General features: G+C 48.1%; 2 protein-coding genes across 3 annotated transcripts; one reads left to right on the top strand and one right to left on the bottom strand.

Annotated features, from left to right (window-relative positions):
• Positions 1-2197: 2197 nt before the first annotated feature.
• LOC125537746 (violaxanthin de-epoxidase, chloroplastic) lies at positions 2198-4997 on the top strand. Of its 2 annotated transcripts, none has more exons than XM_048701064.1 (6): positions 2198-2416; positions 2831-3031; positions 3193-3365; positions 3522-3618; positions 3702-4093; positions 4177-4997. In XM_048701064.1, exons 2-6 carry the CDS (start codon positions 2843-2845, stop codon positions 4688-4690), a joined length of 1365 nt encoding a protein of 454 aa, XP_048557021.1. In that variant the 5' UTR covers positions 2198-2416; positions 2831-2842; the 3' UTR covers positions 4691-4997. The 2 variants fall into 2 exon arrangements, with proteins under 2 accessions (XP_048557021.1, XP_048557022.1); XM_048701065.1 differs by having other exon boundaries at positions 2279-2416; positions 2784-3031.
• Positions 4998-5519: 522 nt separating this feature from the next.
• Positions 5520-9124, bottom strand: LOC125537747 (RPM1-interacting protein 4-like). Its single transcript, XM_048701067.1, has 4 exons — positions 8200-9124; positions 6960-7451; positions 6676-6849; positions 5520-5781 (listed from the first exon to the last, which is right to left on the bottom strand). Exons 1-4 carry the CDS (start codon positions 8203-8205, stop codon positions 5758-5760), a joined length of 696 nt encoding a protein of 231 aa, XP_048557024.1. The 5' UTR covers positions 8206-9124; the 3' UTR covers positions 5520-5757.
• Positions 9125-11347: the final 2223 nt, after the last annotated feature.

Here is an 11347-nt window from a genome sequence, read left to right as displayed (position 1 = left end):
TCGCTGGAGATGAAGCACCCGGCGTCCGATGGCCGCACGTGCCGCCTCCTAGCATAACCATCGTGCCAGGCGGATCGAGGGTGGCTTGCCGACCAGGTCGCCCTAGATCTCCGACGAAGAGGACGAGACCATGATGGAGACGGGCTCCGACGACTCCACCCCGGCTCCCGCACCTCCTGTGCACGCCGGCTTCACCATGGAGCAGGCGCATGCGCAGTTCAACACCGTCATGGCGGAGGTGCAGCCCGCGCCTTTGTCGGCGTTCCAGCAGGCTCAGGAGGAACAACGATACAACCTGTTCCTCCTAGAGCAGCATCGGTTGGCGGAGGGCCAAATCTAAGGCAAGCGCGCGAGGGAGGAGGCCGTGGCGGCCATGGCCACGGCGAACCCAAGTTTCGTCATGGAGCATCGTACCATCTATGATGCCGTCCGCGCTCAAGCCACTGCTCGGCAGGAAGCGACAGCCGCAGAGGCGCAGCTACAGGCGATCACGGAGGAAAACATAGCCAGTTGTGCCTCCTACAGGCTGCCGACGAACCATCAACCGGCCCGGTGGGACGAGGACAGCCAAGCCGCCGCCATTTCCCTCATGGACATCACGTCTATTGGCAAAGGACAAGGCGCGAACTCCTCCGAGAATGAGTAGGCCATGGGAGGCGGCGGGGCCTGGTATCCCATGTGGGCCAGTCCGTCTCCCGTGTTTCACTCTTCCTCGCCGGTGACCGCACCTTCGCTTCGTCGGTCTTATCGTCGATGCTCATGAAGACGACGGAAAAAGGACAACACGGGCTTGGACGCCAGACACCACCGCTGTAGGATAGGTTTAGGGACGAGTCTCTTTTTTCTGTTCTAAATGTTCGAAATGTAGTGATCCGTCGTATTTTTATGAAACCGTCATGTTTGTATGAAATCCGCCTGTGTTTGCATGAATTTCATCCGATTTGTTGAAAAATAGTTTGAAATGTATATGGCTAGCGTTGGATGGCTGCCTCGCGTATCCATGTCCATGGACTGCCCCCTGTCCATGGATGGATGCGGGAGGCTTTTTGCAAGTTGCCATTGGAGATGCCCTTATAGCGTGTGGGAACCTTAGCATATAAGTTGCTCCTTCCACGTGAAGCCAATATTCATCTTGTCTTCCACATTAAAACAACACTTGGGGTTCTAGAGTGATTCTAAGAGAGTTAAATGTGGCCCCTCAAACGCTCGCGGACGCCTCGACGCGCGGCCTGTGACCGAGCACACCTCAAATTTCACAAGTTGTATCCGAACATCTCATACTAGATTCTTAAATCTACACAAAGACACGCAAACAAAATAAACCTACATACTACGTCGGTCACCTAGCTACTCCTCGTCGGAGATGTCGACGATCTCAGTGCCCGGCTCTCGCAGCATGGGCGGTAGCTGCAGCTCCGGCTCCTCCGCTCCGGCCTCCTCCTCCTAACTCCCCGTCGAGTTTGGCGAAGAGCGCGTCGGACGCCACCTGCTCCTGCTGGGGGAACGCCCGGTTGGCCTCCACATAGGCCTCATCCTAGATGGACTCCAGGATGACCTGCTTCTCCGCCATCTCCACCGATTGGGCGACGATGAACTTTGCCTCCGCCTGCTTCATGTTGAAGCCCGATAGCTCCTGCTCTGGCGGCTCTGCCTCATTCGCATCCTCCACCTTCATCGGAGTCAGCTCCCTTTCCTCCTCTTCCACCAACTGCTCCTCCTCCTTCTCCGGCTCCGGCGAGTCCGGAGGCAGCCCGGTAGTGATGCAGGCGGCGCGCGCGGCTTGTCTCGCCCGGATCTCCCGCTGGATCTCGTACCGACGCTCTGGCGTGAGCATTGCGTAGTAGGTGATCTTCCTCTGGACCATGGTGGAGCGGCGGAGCAGGAGAGGGAGGAGGTGGATGGGTTCAGGCTGGCGGCGCGAAGAGGGGGGAGGAGGGGTGGATGAGCTAGGGTTGCGGGACGCTGACTGGCTTAAATAGACAGATTTGGTCTCGGGCAGCAAGCCGGAGCGACGCCATGCGGCGTTCACACCACGGCGGCGTCATATGCGGCGTTCACACCGCGACGACGGACAGCGTTCACCTTGTCAGATCCCATTTTCTTTCTCTAACAGTATATGACATCCACGCGTATTGGAGAGAAAAAAAATCGTTCCTGTTCTTAGTTCTCCCAGTGGATCGATCGAGTGGGATCTGACAGATCCGCTTGCGCTTATCGGATCGGAGCTCCACCCGACCTGTGCCTCTGGTGCTCCGCGGCACACGTCGGCCACGTCTTTCCACTCCATTCCCACCCGCTCCCGCGCGCTTCTTCCCATAGCCAAGCTTGCCTCACCGTGTTATCCATCCATCCATCCATCCGCACTATCCCAATCTCCGTCTCCTACGCTCTGGTCGGCGTCGCGGCGGCGGCTCAGGTTCTTTCTCGGCCTCCTCTCCCCGCCGCCCTCTCGCCTGCCTTCTCTTGCCATTTCCGCATTTCCTACTTTCTCAGGCGTGCTTAATTTTGGGAGTGATTTATTGACCGTGGATTTCTTTTTTCTCCCGGAAAGAAATCTGGTGTGGATAAGTGATTGATTCCTTGGCTCCGGGCCTACTGCCTGAGTTGGGGATGTTTTTTTCTTCCTGCTATTTTGAAAATGAGCAGTGGTAGAGTTGTTCTTGTGCAATCTCCAGCACTAAAACGTAACCAATTGTTTATAGAACAGATGAAGGATCTTTTCTTCAGAATTGTCATTTTATGTTTCACTATCTTCCAGTCTGATGCACGTAGGTTCTTTGCAGTGTGTTTTCTGGCATACTGAAATTCAAAATTTTCCCTGGAAACGCAGACTGCTGCGCAAATGTTGTCGCGGCAGTGCTTTAAACACGTCTTCCCAGCCGAAGGCTCCTCCTCCAGCGTTCTCCACGGTCCCGGCTCTAGAGGTGCAGCCAGCAGGGGCCGCACCACCCTCAACTTCCACCGGTGTTGCGTCAGGGCTAGCTTATGGAGGACCGATCACCTGCACATAAGCACCGCTCGATCGTCCGAGGTGATTGCTGATTGCTCGTTCTTGATAATAATAACAAGTTCGCTTCCCTTCTTGTTATGCTGCTGAGACAGACATGATGTTAATTTTCCCATTCATTTTTTTTGAGGAAACAAACAAACAAACAAAACAACGTGATTTTGTTTCTCTTTTGCATTTGACAGGTTAAGGTACACACATTACTGCAACTGCCAGATGTTTTCAATAGCATCAAAAGCTGGAGCAAACTGCAACTGGTCACGGTGACAGGGCTGGCGGCATGTGTGGTTCTGCTAGTCCCTTCTGCCGGTGCCACTGATGCTCTCAAGACATGCACTTGCCTGCTCAAGGAATGCAGGTGTGATCCTACACAAGACGGAATATGCCGCAATACGGTTTATTCTGTTGAATTCAACCCAAATTTCTTGTTTCCATACTAGAAAGAACAATTAAGTTATGCAGATCTGTTATGTTCATGTCTTCCTCACTTAAACCAAAATGGTACCAATTTCAGGATCGAGCTGGCCAAATGCATAGCCAACCCATCATGTGCAGCAAATGTGGCATGCTTAAATACATGTAACAATCGACCTGACGAGACTGAATGCCAGGTAATTCAGTGTTCCAGAACCATGGATCCAGCTCCATGTCTCGGAAAAAAGTTAACATTTTCTTGTGCTCTGTCATCCCATAGATCAAATGTGGGGATCTGTTCGAGAACAGCGTGGTCGATGAATTCAACGAGTGCGCCGTTTCACGCAAAAAATGTGTCCCCAAAAAGTCTGATGTTGGGGAGTTCCCCGTCCCCGATCCATCTGCCCTTGTCAAGAACTTCAACATGGAAGATTTTAGAGGCAAGTGGTACATTTCAAGTGGCCTAAATCCTACTTTTGACACGTTCGATTGCCAGCTTCACGAGTTTCGTCTCGAGGGAGACAGGCTTGTTGCAAATTTGGCATGGAGAATTCCCACCCCGGACACCGGCTTCTTCACCAGGGGGGCCGTGCAGCGGTTCGTACAGGATCCCTCACAACCAGCAATATTGTATAACCATGACAACGAGTACCTGCACTATCAGGATGACTGGTATGTCCCTCTCCACCACACTCTGAAATTATACCATTGCTGTAGTACTTCAGTCTATCAGCTGAACATTTGTTCGACCGTAGGTACATTCTCTCATCGAAAATAGAGAACAAGGACGATGACTACATATTTGTATACTACCGTGGAAGAAATGATGCATGGGATGGATATGGTGGCGCTGTTGTGTACACAAGAAGCAAGGAATTACCTGAGACAATAGTCCCCGAGCTAGAAAGGGCTGCGAAAAGCGTAGGGCGGGACTTCTCCACATTTATCAGGACAGACAACACCTGTGGTGCTGAGCCTCCTCTTGCCGATAGAATCGAGAGGACTGTTGAAAAAGGGGAGAAGCTCATCGTTGATGAGGTAAAGGAGATCGAAGGGGAGATCGAGGGAGAGGTCAAAGAGCTGGAGAGGGAGGAGGAGACACTGGTTAAGAGGTTGGCAGATGGCATCATGGAGGTCAAACAGGATGTGATGAACTTCTTTCAGGGTTTGAGCAAAGAGGAGATGGAAATTTTGGATCAGCTGAACTTGGAGGCGACCGAGGTCGAGGAGCTCTTCAGCCGCTCCCTGCCGATAAGGAAGCTAAGATAGCTACCCCCAGCAGCCACTCCTGCCTATGCAAGGAGGATTGCAGAACAGGGTGCCATCCAGTGGTGAGCAAAGTAGCTTCTAATTGTCGAGACAGTACCTACAGTAACAGATTCTCCAACAGAAATCAAAACTTTGAATCTGATAATGTTTTACCCACTGGCGCAACATGTTCCCAGATTAGCTTTTGTGTAAAGCATCAGTAAGTATGTAAATTTTTTGTCCAAAAGAGGTATATAAATGTATACAACTGTTCCTATTATACTCTGGGTTAATTATATACCTGTTTCTGGGGATAGTTCAAATTCCATTATTCTCCTCTTTTTTTATGGCAATTTAGGTTCTTAATTTATGTAAAATGCTAACCATACCAAATGTTATTTATTATCAAAAAAATCTCATAATCTTGTTAACTTTTTCTCCATAAGAAGCTCTTTAGAAAACTTGATGGTATTCAGCAAGTTTAAAATCACTCTTCAGCGGTAGCTCAAATAGAAACAGTGGGGTACGGACAAACTTTTTTTGGACTTCTATGCTCTTGTAAACAAAACTGACATAAAAAAATTAAACAACGGCGTCCATTTGGCAAGGGAATGAACATATGGGGTTAACTCAGGGGGTTTAATACAATCTACAAGAATTTTATACTTGATTTTAGTGCAACCGTTATGAAGCACAGCACAACCGATCAGATATACATATAATCTCGCTCCCAACAATGTGCAAACTTCTCGTTTCTGTTCCGTTATCATCGTGGTAATGGAACCTGACTCCCAGCGAGGGAGGGGTATGGAAAAGAAAAAAGAACACGGAAAACTGCTCACGGCATACATACTTCACAATGCACGCATCTCAATGGCATCACATATATGTTCCAAATAAGCATAGAACATAAATTGTAGAACAATGCAATCATAGGTACACACTCACACCAATAGTAATGACTAATAAGCATTGAAAAGTATACAGAATATATAGTTTGGTGACAAATTCTTCACAAGAACGACTATTTGTTCCACAAGTAACCCAGGAAGTTTATCAGAACTCTCTGTGACCGTATCCCCATTTTGTCAAAGTATGCAGCAAGGACATGTCTGGAGAAAAGAGGGAAAGTTCAGTCAACGAAAAAATGTCTTTGAAATATCATGTGGCAAATGAAATAGAAACAGATAATGCTATTTGTGCTGAGCATATTGTCCACTAGAAAGATACAAACACATTTTTTTTGCCTTTATGCAAAAAGTGGTGATCCAATAATGACATCACTGATAGCATTATGTTTAAACTCCAAATTATTGAGATCACCCATAAGGCCGTAATAACCAATACAAATAAAGCAGATTGCACAAAATATTATCATTTTTTACTAGTATAACAAGTGTGCATATTAAGTATGATAAATTGTGTAAGAATTTGGCTGTACCATACACATTGAAGTTGCTAACAACACTATTTATTCCCCGCAAAAAAACACACTATTTATTCATTATTTTTTTTCACAAAAGGTTACTATTCCATCTGCTAGCGATCTAGCGTATAGTGGATTAAAAGGTCATTACGAATCATCATTGCAATATTTATGCATGAAGTACCCATTGTTTAGAGTGAGGATGAGGTTTAACATCATGTGACTGGGCTGTTTTGTGGTACTTGATCAATTTATTCAAGCAGCATTCGCACATTTTGTAGACATTTTTATTCTGCTAGATGTGCTGCAAGAAATTGTGATAAGAATACAAACATAATTGCCTGCTGTCTTGCTGACGGCCACAGAACTCTATTACCAAATTGCTTATTCCTATTTTGTTTTGCCATGTATACACTATATGATAGTAAGGCTACCAATTCCCTTACGAAGATGCATTCATGATTTTTTTTCCAATTTGCATAAGTGATATGCAGTCGAAATTCTGAAGTCGAGCAAAGATAAGCAAACCGATGCTAGCAGAAGCTGAGGACAGCTTACTCAAAGAGTTGCTTTTACATACCTGTTGCACCTTATTTTCGTCTTTGCGATTGCCAGATGACTGCTGCCTGGCAGAAGAGTCGGGCGATAGTTTATCATCCCTCACCCTGTTGAAGATACCCGTATACTTTTCGCCTGATGCCGCGTTCGCCTCATCCCACTCACCAAATGGTGGAACAGCCACTTCATCGTCAGGCTGGATTCAGAAATGCAAAAGCAAACAGCTCATCATCTCCAAAGTCCAGACACATATATTCCCGGACCAATAAGAAAGAAGAGAAACAAAGGAATAGAATGTGGTAGTACATTGTAGCTTTGGTTGCTCTGCCTCGTTCTGCCCCTTCCAGGAGTGTGCTGGCCCTGTGCTTCGGACGAAGGCCTCCTCTCTGGAGTGTGCATTCCAGCTGCCCTGTTCCTCGGCTTTGCTGAACTGTTTGACTGCATCGGTGAAGCAGACCCTGCAGCATTTCTGTAAGGGCTTCTGGGAGTGCTGCCACCGTTGCCCCCTTGCTCCCGCGGAGGATTTGCGTTCCGTCGTGGCACGGGTTCACGGTGATGGGGGTCGGCTCCAGGCCTTCTTCCATGGAGTGGAGTCCTTGGAGCCTGTTCTCGGGGCTCAGGTGTATATGCTGATGGGTTCAGCGGTGACCTGCGAGGGGGGTCGGGCTGCTGATGTCCTGGCTCGTTTGGATTGGAGTAAACACCTGTTTTTTTGTTCTTCCGTGCACCCTCGAACTTCTGGGTGTAAGGGACGTCCTCGCTGTTCTCCCAGTCCCCAAATGCAGGAATGCGTGGTTGCTGTTTAAACAAGATGAGATAATTACTATACATCTTGACATCATTTTCAGGAGTACCATGATCTATGGTTCACAAGGAAATGAAGAATCCACCGGTTATCAGGCATTGCCATTTGACAAATACAAACAAATCTTTCAGAACGTTCCAACTACGCCGAGGATTTACCCTTAAAAAACTATGCTGAGGACTTAACAAGTATACACATGAGATTATTATTAGTCCTCAACTGATAGATGCTCATACAAAAGAACTATGTATTTCATGATGCATGCTAACCGAATTGCATTAATAAGAAATTTGCATAAGCTAGTTGGCAATTCAAATCAGTATAGGTTATGCCACTAATCTGGCTCAAGCCCAAAAATTAGATTTTTAGTATTTTGTGTTAACTAGGCCAGGATGATTGTATCCACATGTAACAGCATTTGCTGACCAATATAGATGACTCCCTGCGGTTCCCGGACAGAAATGTCTCAGACCGAACTTGCACAAACATGAAAATACTACTCCAACCTGAACAAGAAATGGTATAAATAAGAGTATATTCCTAACTAAGCTTAAATGAGAAGCTTCTCTATGCCTAATTAATTAGCTAACGTAACAAAGGGATAACACATATGCCCTCCGTCATATGAAAATGCATTATGCTTTACCAGGAGCCCAGGGGACCAAGACACCAACAACTAAAGATTTCTCCAGCACTAAGAATATGACTTGGTATGAGAAAAAGTAGAAATGAACCACTCACCGCCATTGGCCTCTTAGAAAATGCTGGGTCCCCTCCTTTCTCTCAAATTCTTGGGAAAACAGGCCACACTCCTCCGCAAGAAAGCACAGGGAGTGCCAAAAGAAATTGAGGCAACAGAAGAAATCTAGATCGAGTTCACCACAACGGAGGACCAATAGATATCCCCTTCCAATCCAAACCTTCCCAGTCCCAACTCCCAAGAATGATTGAAAGTCAAAGCTTGTGGTTTTCTTTTACAGAGGATAAACTATCCAATCTATCAAGAAAATAAGAATGACTGAAGGCAGCACCCTGGAGGAAACAAGCAAATCGAATCCCCCACAAGAAATCAAGAAACGAGGGGGCTAATTTGTCCCCACGGTTCTTGAGAGAAGCACCAAAATTCTCTCCACACAAGGTGCCCCAGCCGCCCTTCCAGCTAGTAGAACTGAGCAAACATCAACGAACCTAACGACCGATCCACGCGAAAACCAACAAAATTTCTTTCAAGAATTCTGGTCGGTCAACTCAAAGGTGGATCCTCTCACGCTAACCCTCAGACAGAAGAAAGAACAATACCAGCTCCTCAGGGTGAACTCCTGGGCATGAATCTCTCTCAGGACAAGAAAAGGAAAAACTCTCCAAGAACTAGCAGCCTCTCCAAGAATACAAATCCACTAATTAATTCTCTCGCAACACCCGAAATCCCCACAAAAACCACTAGAGAGAGGAGTCAAAGGTGGCTCCTCTTTCTTCCGACCTCGCAGCCTCCGAAGGGTGTTTGGTGTGTGATATATACAAGCAAACGCAAGAAGGAGATGGGAATTCAGAACGGGGAGGGGAGGTTGGGGAAGAAGGGGGAGGGAAGGAGAGCAAAGGAAGAAGACAAAGCCGTTGACGAGGGAAGGAGCGCCACTGCTCGTCAGTTCGAAGTCTTGAAAGCTTCTCTGTCTGATTTTAATATTTCAATTTGGTACGGAGATATTAATGTCTCGCTCGCATCGCATCAAATTGGCTTTATCCCTCCTTCCCTCAAAAAAAAAGACATTCTCCCTTTCGTTTAGGATAATCAAATTTTTTGACTCAAATTAAGCATGAAGCGAATACAAACAAAATGAGCACATGTTCAACCTTTGTATAGTTGGGATGCATACAATCAACACTAACGCACACACACAAAACACTGACAAAAAATAAAGTCATATAAGACCAAAGCTACGCCTAAGCGAGGAAAAAGCAAAAAACAAACCATGAAGCGATCCACCAACTACATCAATAACCATATCCGCATCAACTATTTTTTAACACCCTGCCTATATGAACGACACTCAGGCGCCGCCGTTATCGGATCCAACCACTAAAGCCGAATCTAGGGTTTCACTCTGAAAAACAGGTCCGAGTATATTCGAGCAATGCTTTCAATAAGGTAACGATGTACAACATCACCACTGCCAGGTATAACCAAATCGGGCCAGGCCTAGGTTTTTCACTCCGGAGCTCGAGAAGCACCACAAAATCAAAGTCAATCATTTATTGTCGTCACAACTTTTTCGTGATCCCATCAGCTACATGCGATGGGCTAAAATTCCACTATCACCGCTGCACAATCATACCTTTTGCATCAAGTTGTTATTGTAGATTGCATCTCATCGCGCTAGCCACCAATGGAGGGCGCCGTCACATGACGTATCCAAGATGGAGGCCCCGAACCGATGCCCAACCATTGCGAGTCGCCACATGGACCCAACCTGGATAGAACCGAACCGTAGCCATGGTTCCTAACATGTCGTCACAGCTGCCGGACATGGGGAGGCTAGATCCGGCCGCTCCCAGCATGACGAGGCCATCGGTGCTTTGCTGCAGTGCGTTGTGGCTGCTGCATTGGATCCTCACCTGCCTGCTTCGTCTGCTACTCTTGGGCCGCCCTGTGGGTGGAGTATCCCGGGATCCCGCGACCTCGCGCAGGATCAGATGAGAGGCGATCTCGAAGAGCGGCTGCTGCAACGGTCGTGCGTCCACAAGGAGATTTCGTCCAACGTAGCATCAATGGAGGAGCCACGACCAGCCGAAAGATATTCACCAACTCGGCATCAAATGGAGGAGCCGCGATCGGCCGGAAGATGCAGCGCAGATCAGTGGCATGGGAGAGAAAGAGGGGTAGGGGGAGAGGGGAAAGTGGGGGCGTCGAGGTGGGAAGCTCGGCCGCCGCCATTAGTCTTTGGAGGCCTCCACTCACGGCGGCCGGTGGATAGGGCGGCGGTGAAGGAAGGTCTTTTGTGGCGGCGAGGAGACCTTCGGAAGGCTGGAGGGTTGAGGATAAGAGGTTCCATGTAGCCTGAGCTACACATGAATTTTCTGTTGCACCGCTAGTTTTAAGAAAAAGGGTTTCCTTCCGCTTTATATTATAAAGCAACGAACCAATCATCTAACACATCAGTACAAAGTACAATCAAGTCATAAAGTCACACTGGGGGCATAGCAGGACAAGCCCCAAACAAAGCTAAAAAAGAGCTAATCCGGCCCGGGAGGTGGTGAAGCAAAAGCCGACGCCGAGGAACGAAGATCCGCAATGATGTTGTCAATGATGTCTCGGCCGCGCCGCTTGCTAAGCGGTCTTCAGAGCTGTAAGAAGCCACACATTTTATAGATTGCATCAGTCACATGGCATGGAATCACGCGTTCGATGACTAGTTTATTACGGGTACACCATAGGGTCCATGCCAGGGTACCCAAAGCCACCCAAGTGGGGGCGCGACTAGCGCCGGGGAGCCTAAGGACCTCCTCAAATAAGTCGGGGAGGTTGTCGTGGCACCAATTGCTGCCAATCACCTCACGGAAGCAGCTCCATAGGAACTGTGCTGCAGGGCACCGAAAGAAGATGTGATTGCAGTCTTCCGGTACCAAACAAATGGGGCAGAGGCCATCCCCAGGGCCATTACGTTTTCGGACCTCCGTGCCCGAGGGGAGGCGGACTCGGAACCATTGCTAGAGAAATATGTGGATTTTCAAGGGGAGTTTGATCTCCCAAAGCACCGATAGTTCCACCGGGCCAGGGGTGGGAACAATCGCCTGGTGTAGGGAACTAGTCGAGAATCTGCCGCTTGACTCGAGATGCCAAGACAACGAGTCGGCCTCAAGGGAGGGGGGATGAGGGCAATACACTCAAGCA

The sequence above is a fragment of the Triticum urartu genome, chromosome 2 (assembly GCF_003073215.2).
Source record: "Triticum urartu cultivar G1812 chromosome 2, Tu2.1, whole genome shotgun sequence".
NCBI classification, from domain to species: Eukaryota; Viridiplantae; Streptophyta; class Magnoliopsida; order Poales; family Poaceae; genus Triticum; species Triticum urartu.
This window is presented reverse-complemented; position numbering and strand designations above follow the sequence as displayed.

Coding starts and splice junctions, on each gene's coding strand:
- LOC125537746 (XM_048701064.1), top strand. CDS start 2,843: ATGTTGTCGCGGCAGTGCTTTAAACACGTCTTCCCAGCCGAAGGCTCC. Junction 3,032..3,192: donor GCACCGCTCGATCGTCCGAG/GTGATTGCTGAT, acceptor TGCATTTGACAG/GTTAAGGTACACACATTACT. Junction 3,366..3,521: donor TGCCTGCTCAAGGAATGCAG/GTGTGATCCTAC, acceptor TACCAATTTCAG/GATCGAGCTGGCCAAATGCA.
- LOC125537747 (XM_048701067.1), bottom strand. Junction 6,850..6,959: donor AGAGCAACCAAAGCTACAAT/GTACTACCACAT, acceptor TTCTGAATCCAG/CCTGACGATGAAGTGGCTGT. Junction 5,782..6,675: donor ACGAAAATAAGGTGCAACAG/GTATGTAAAAGC, acceptor TCTTTTCTCCAG/ACATGTCCTTGCTGCATACT.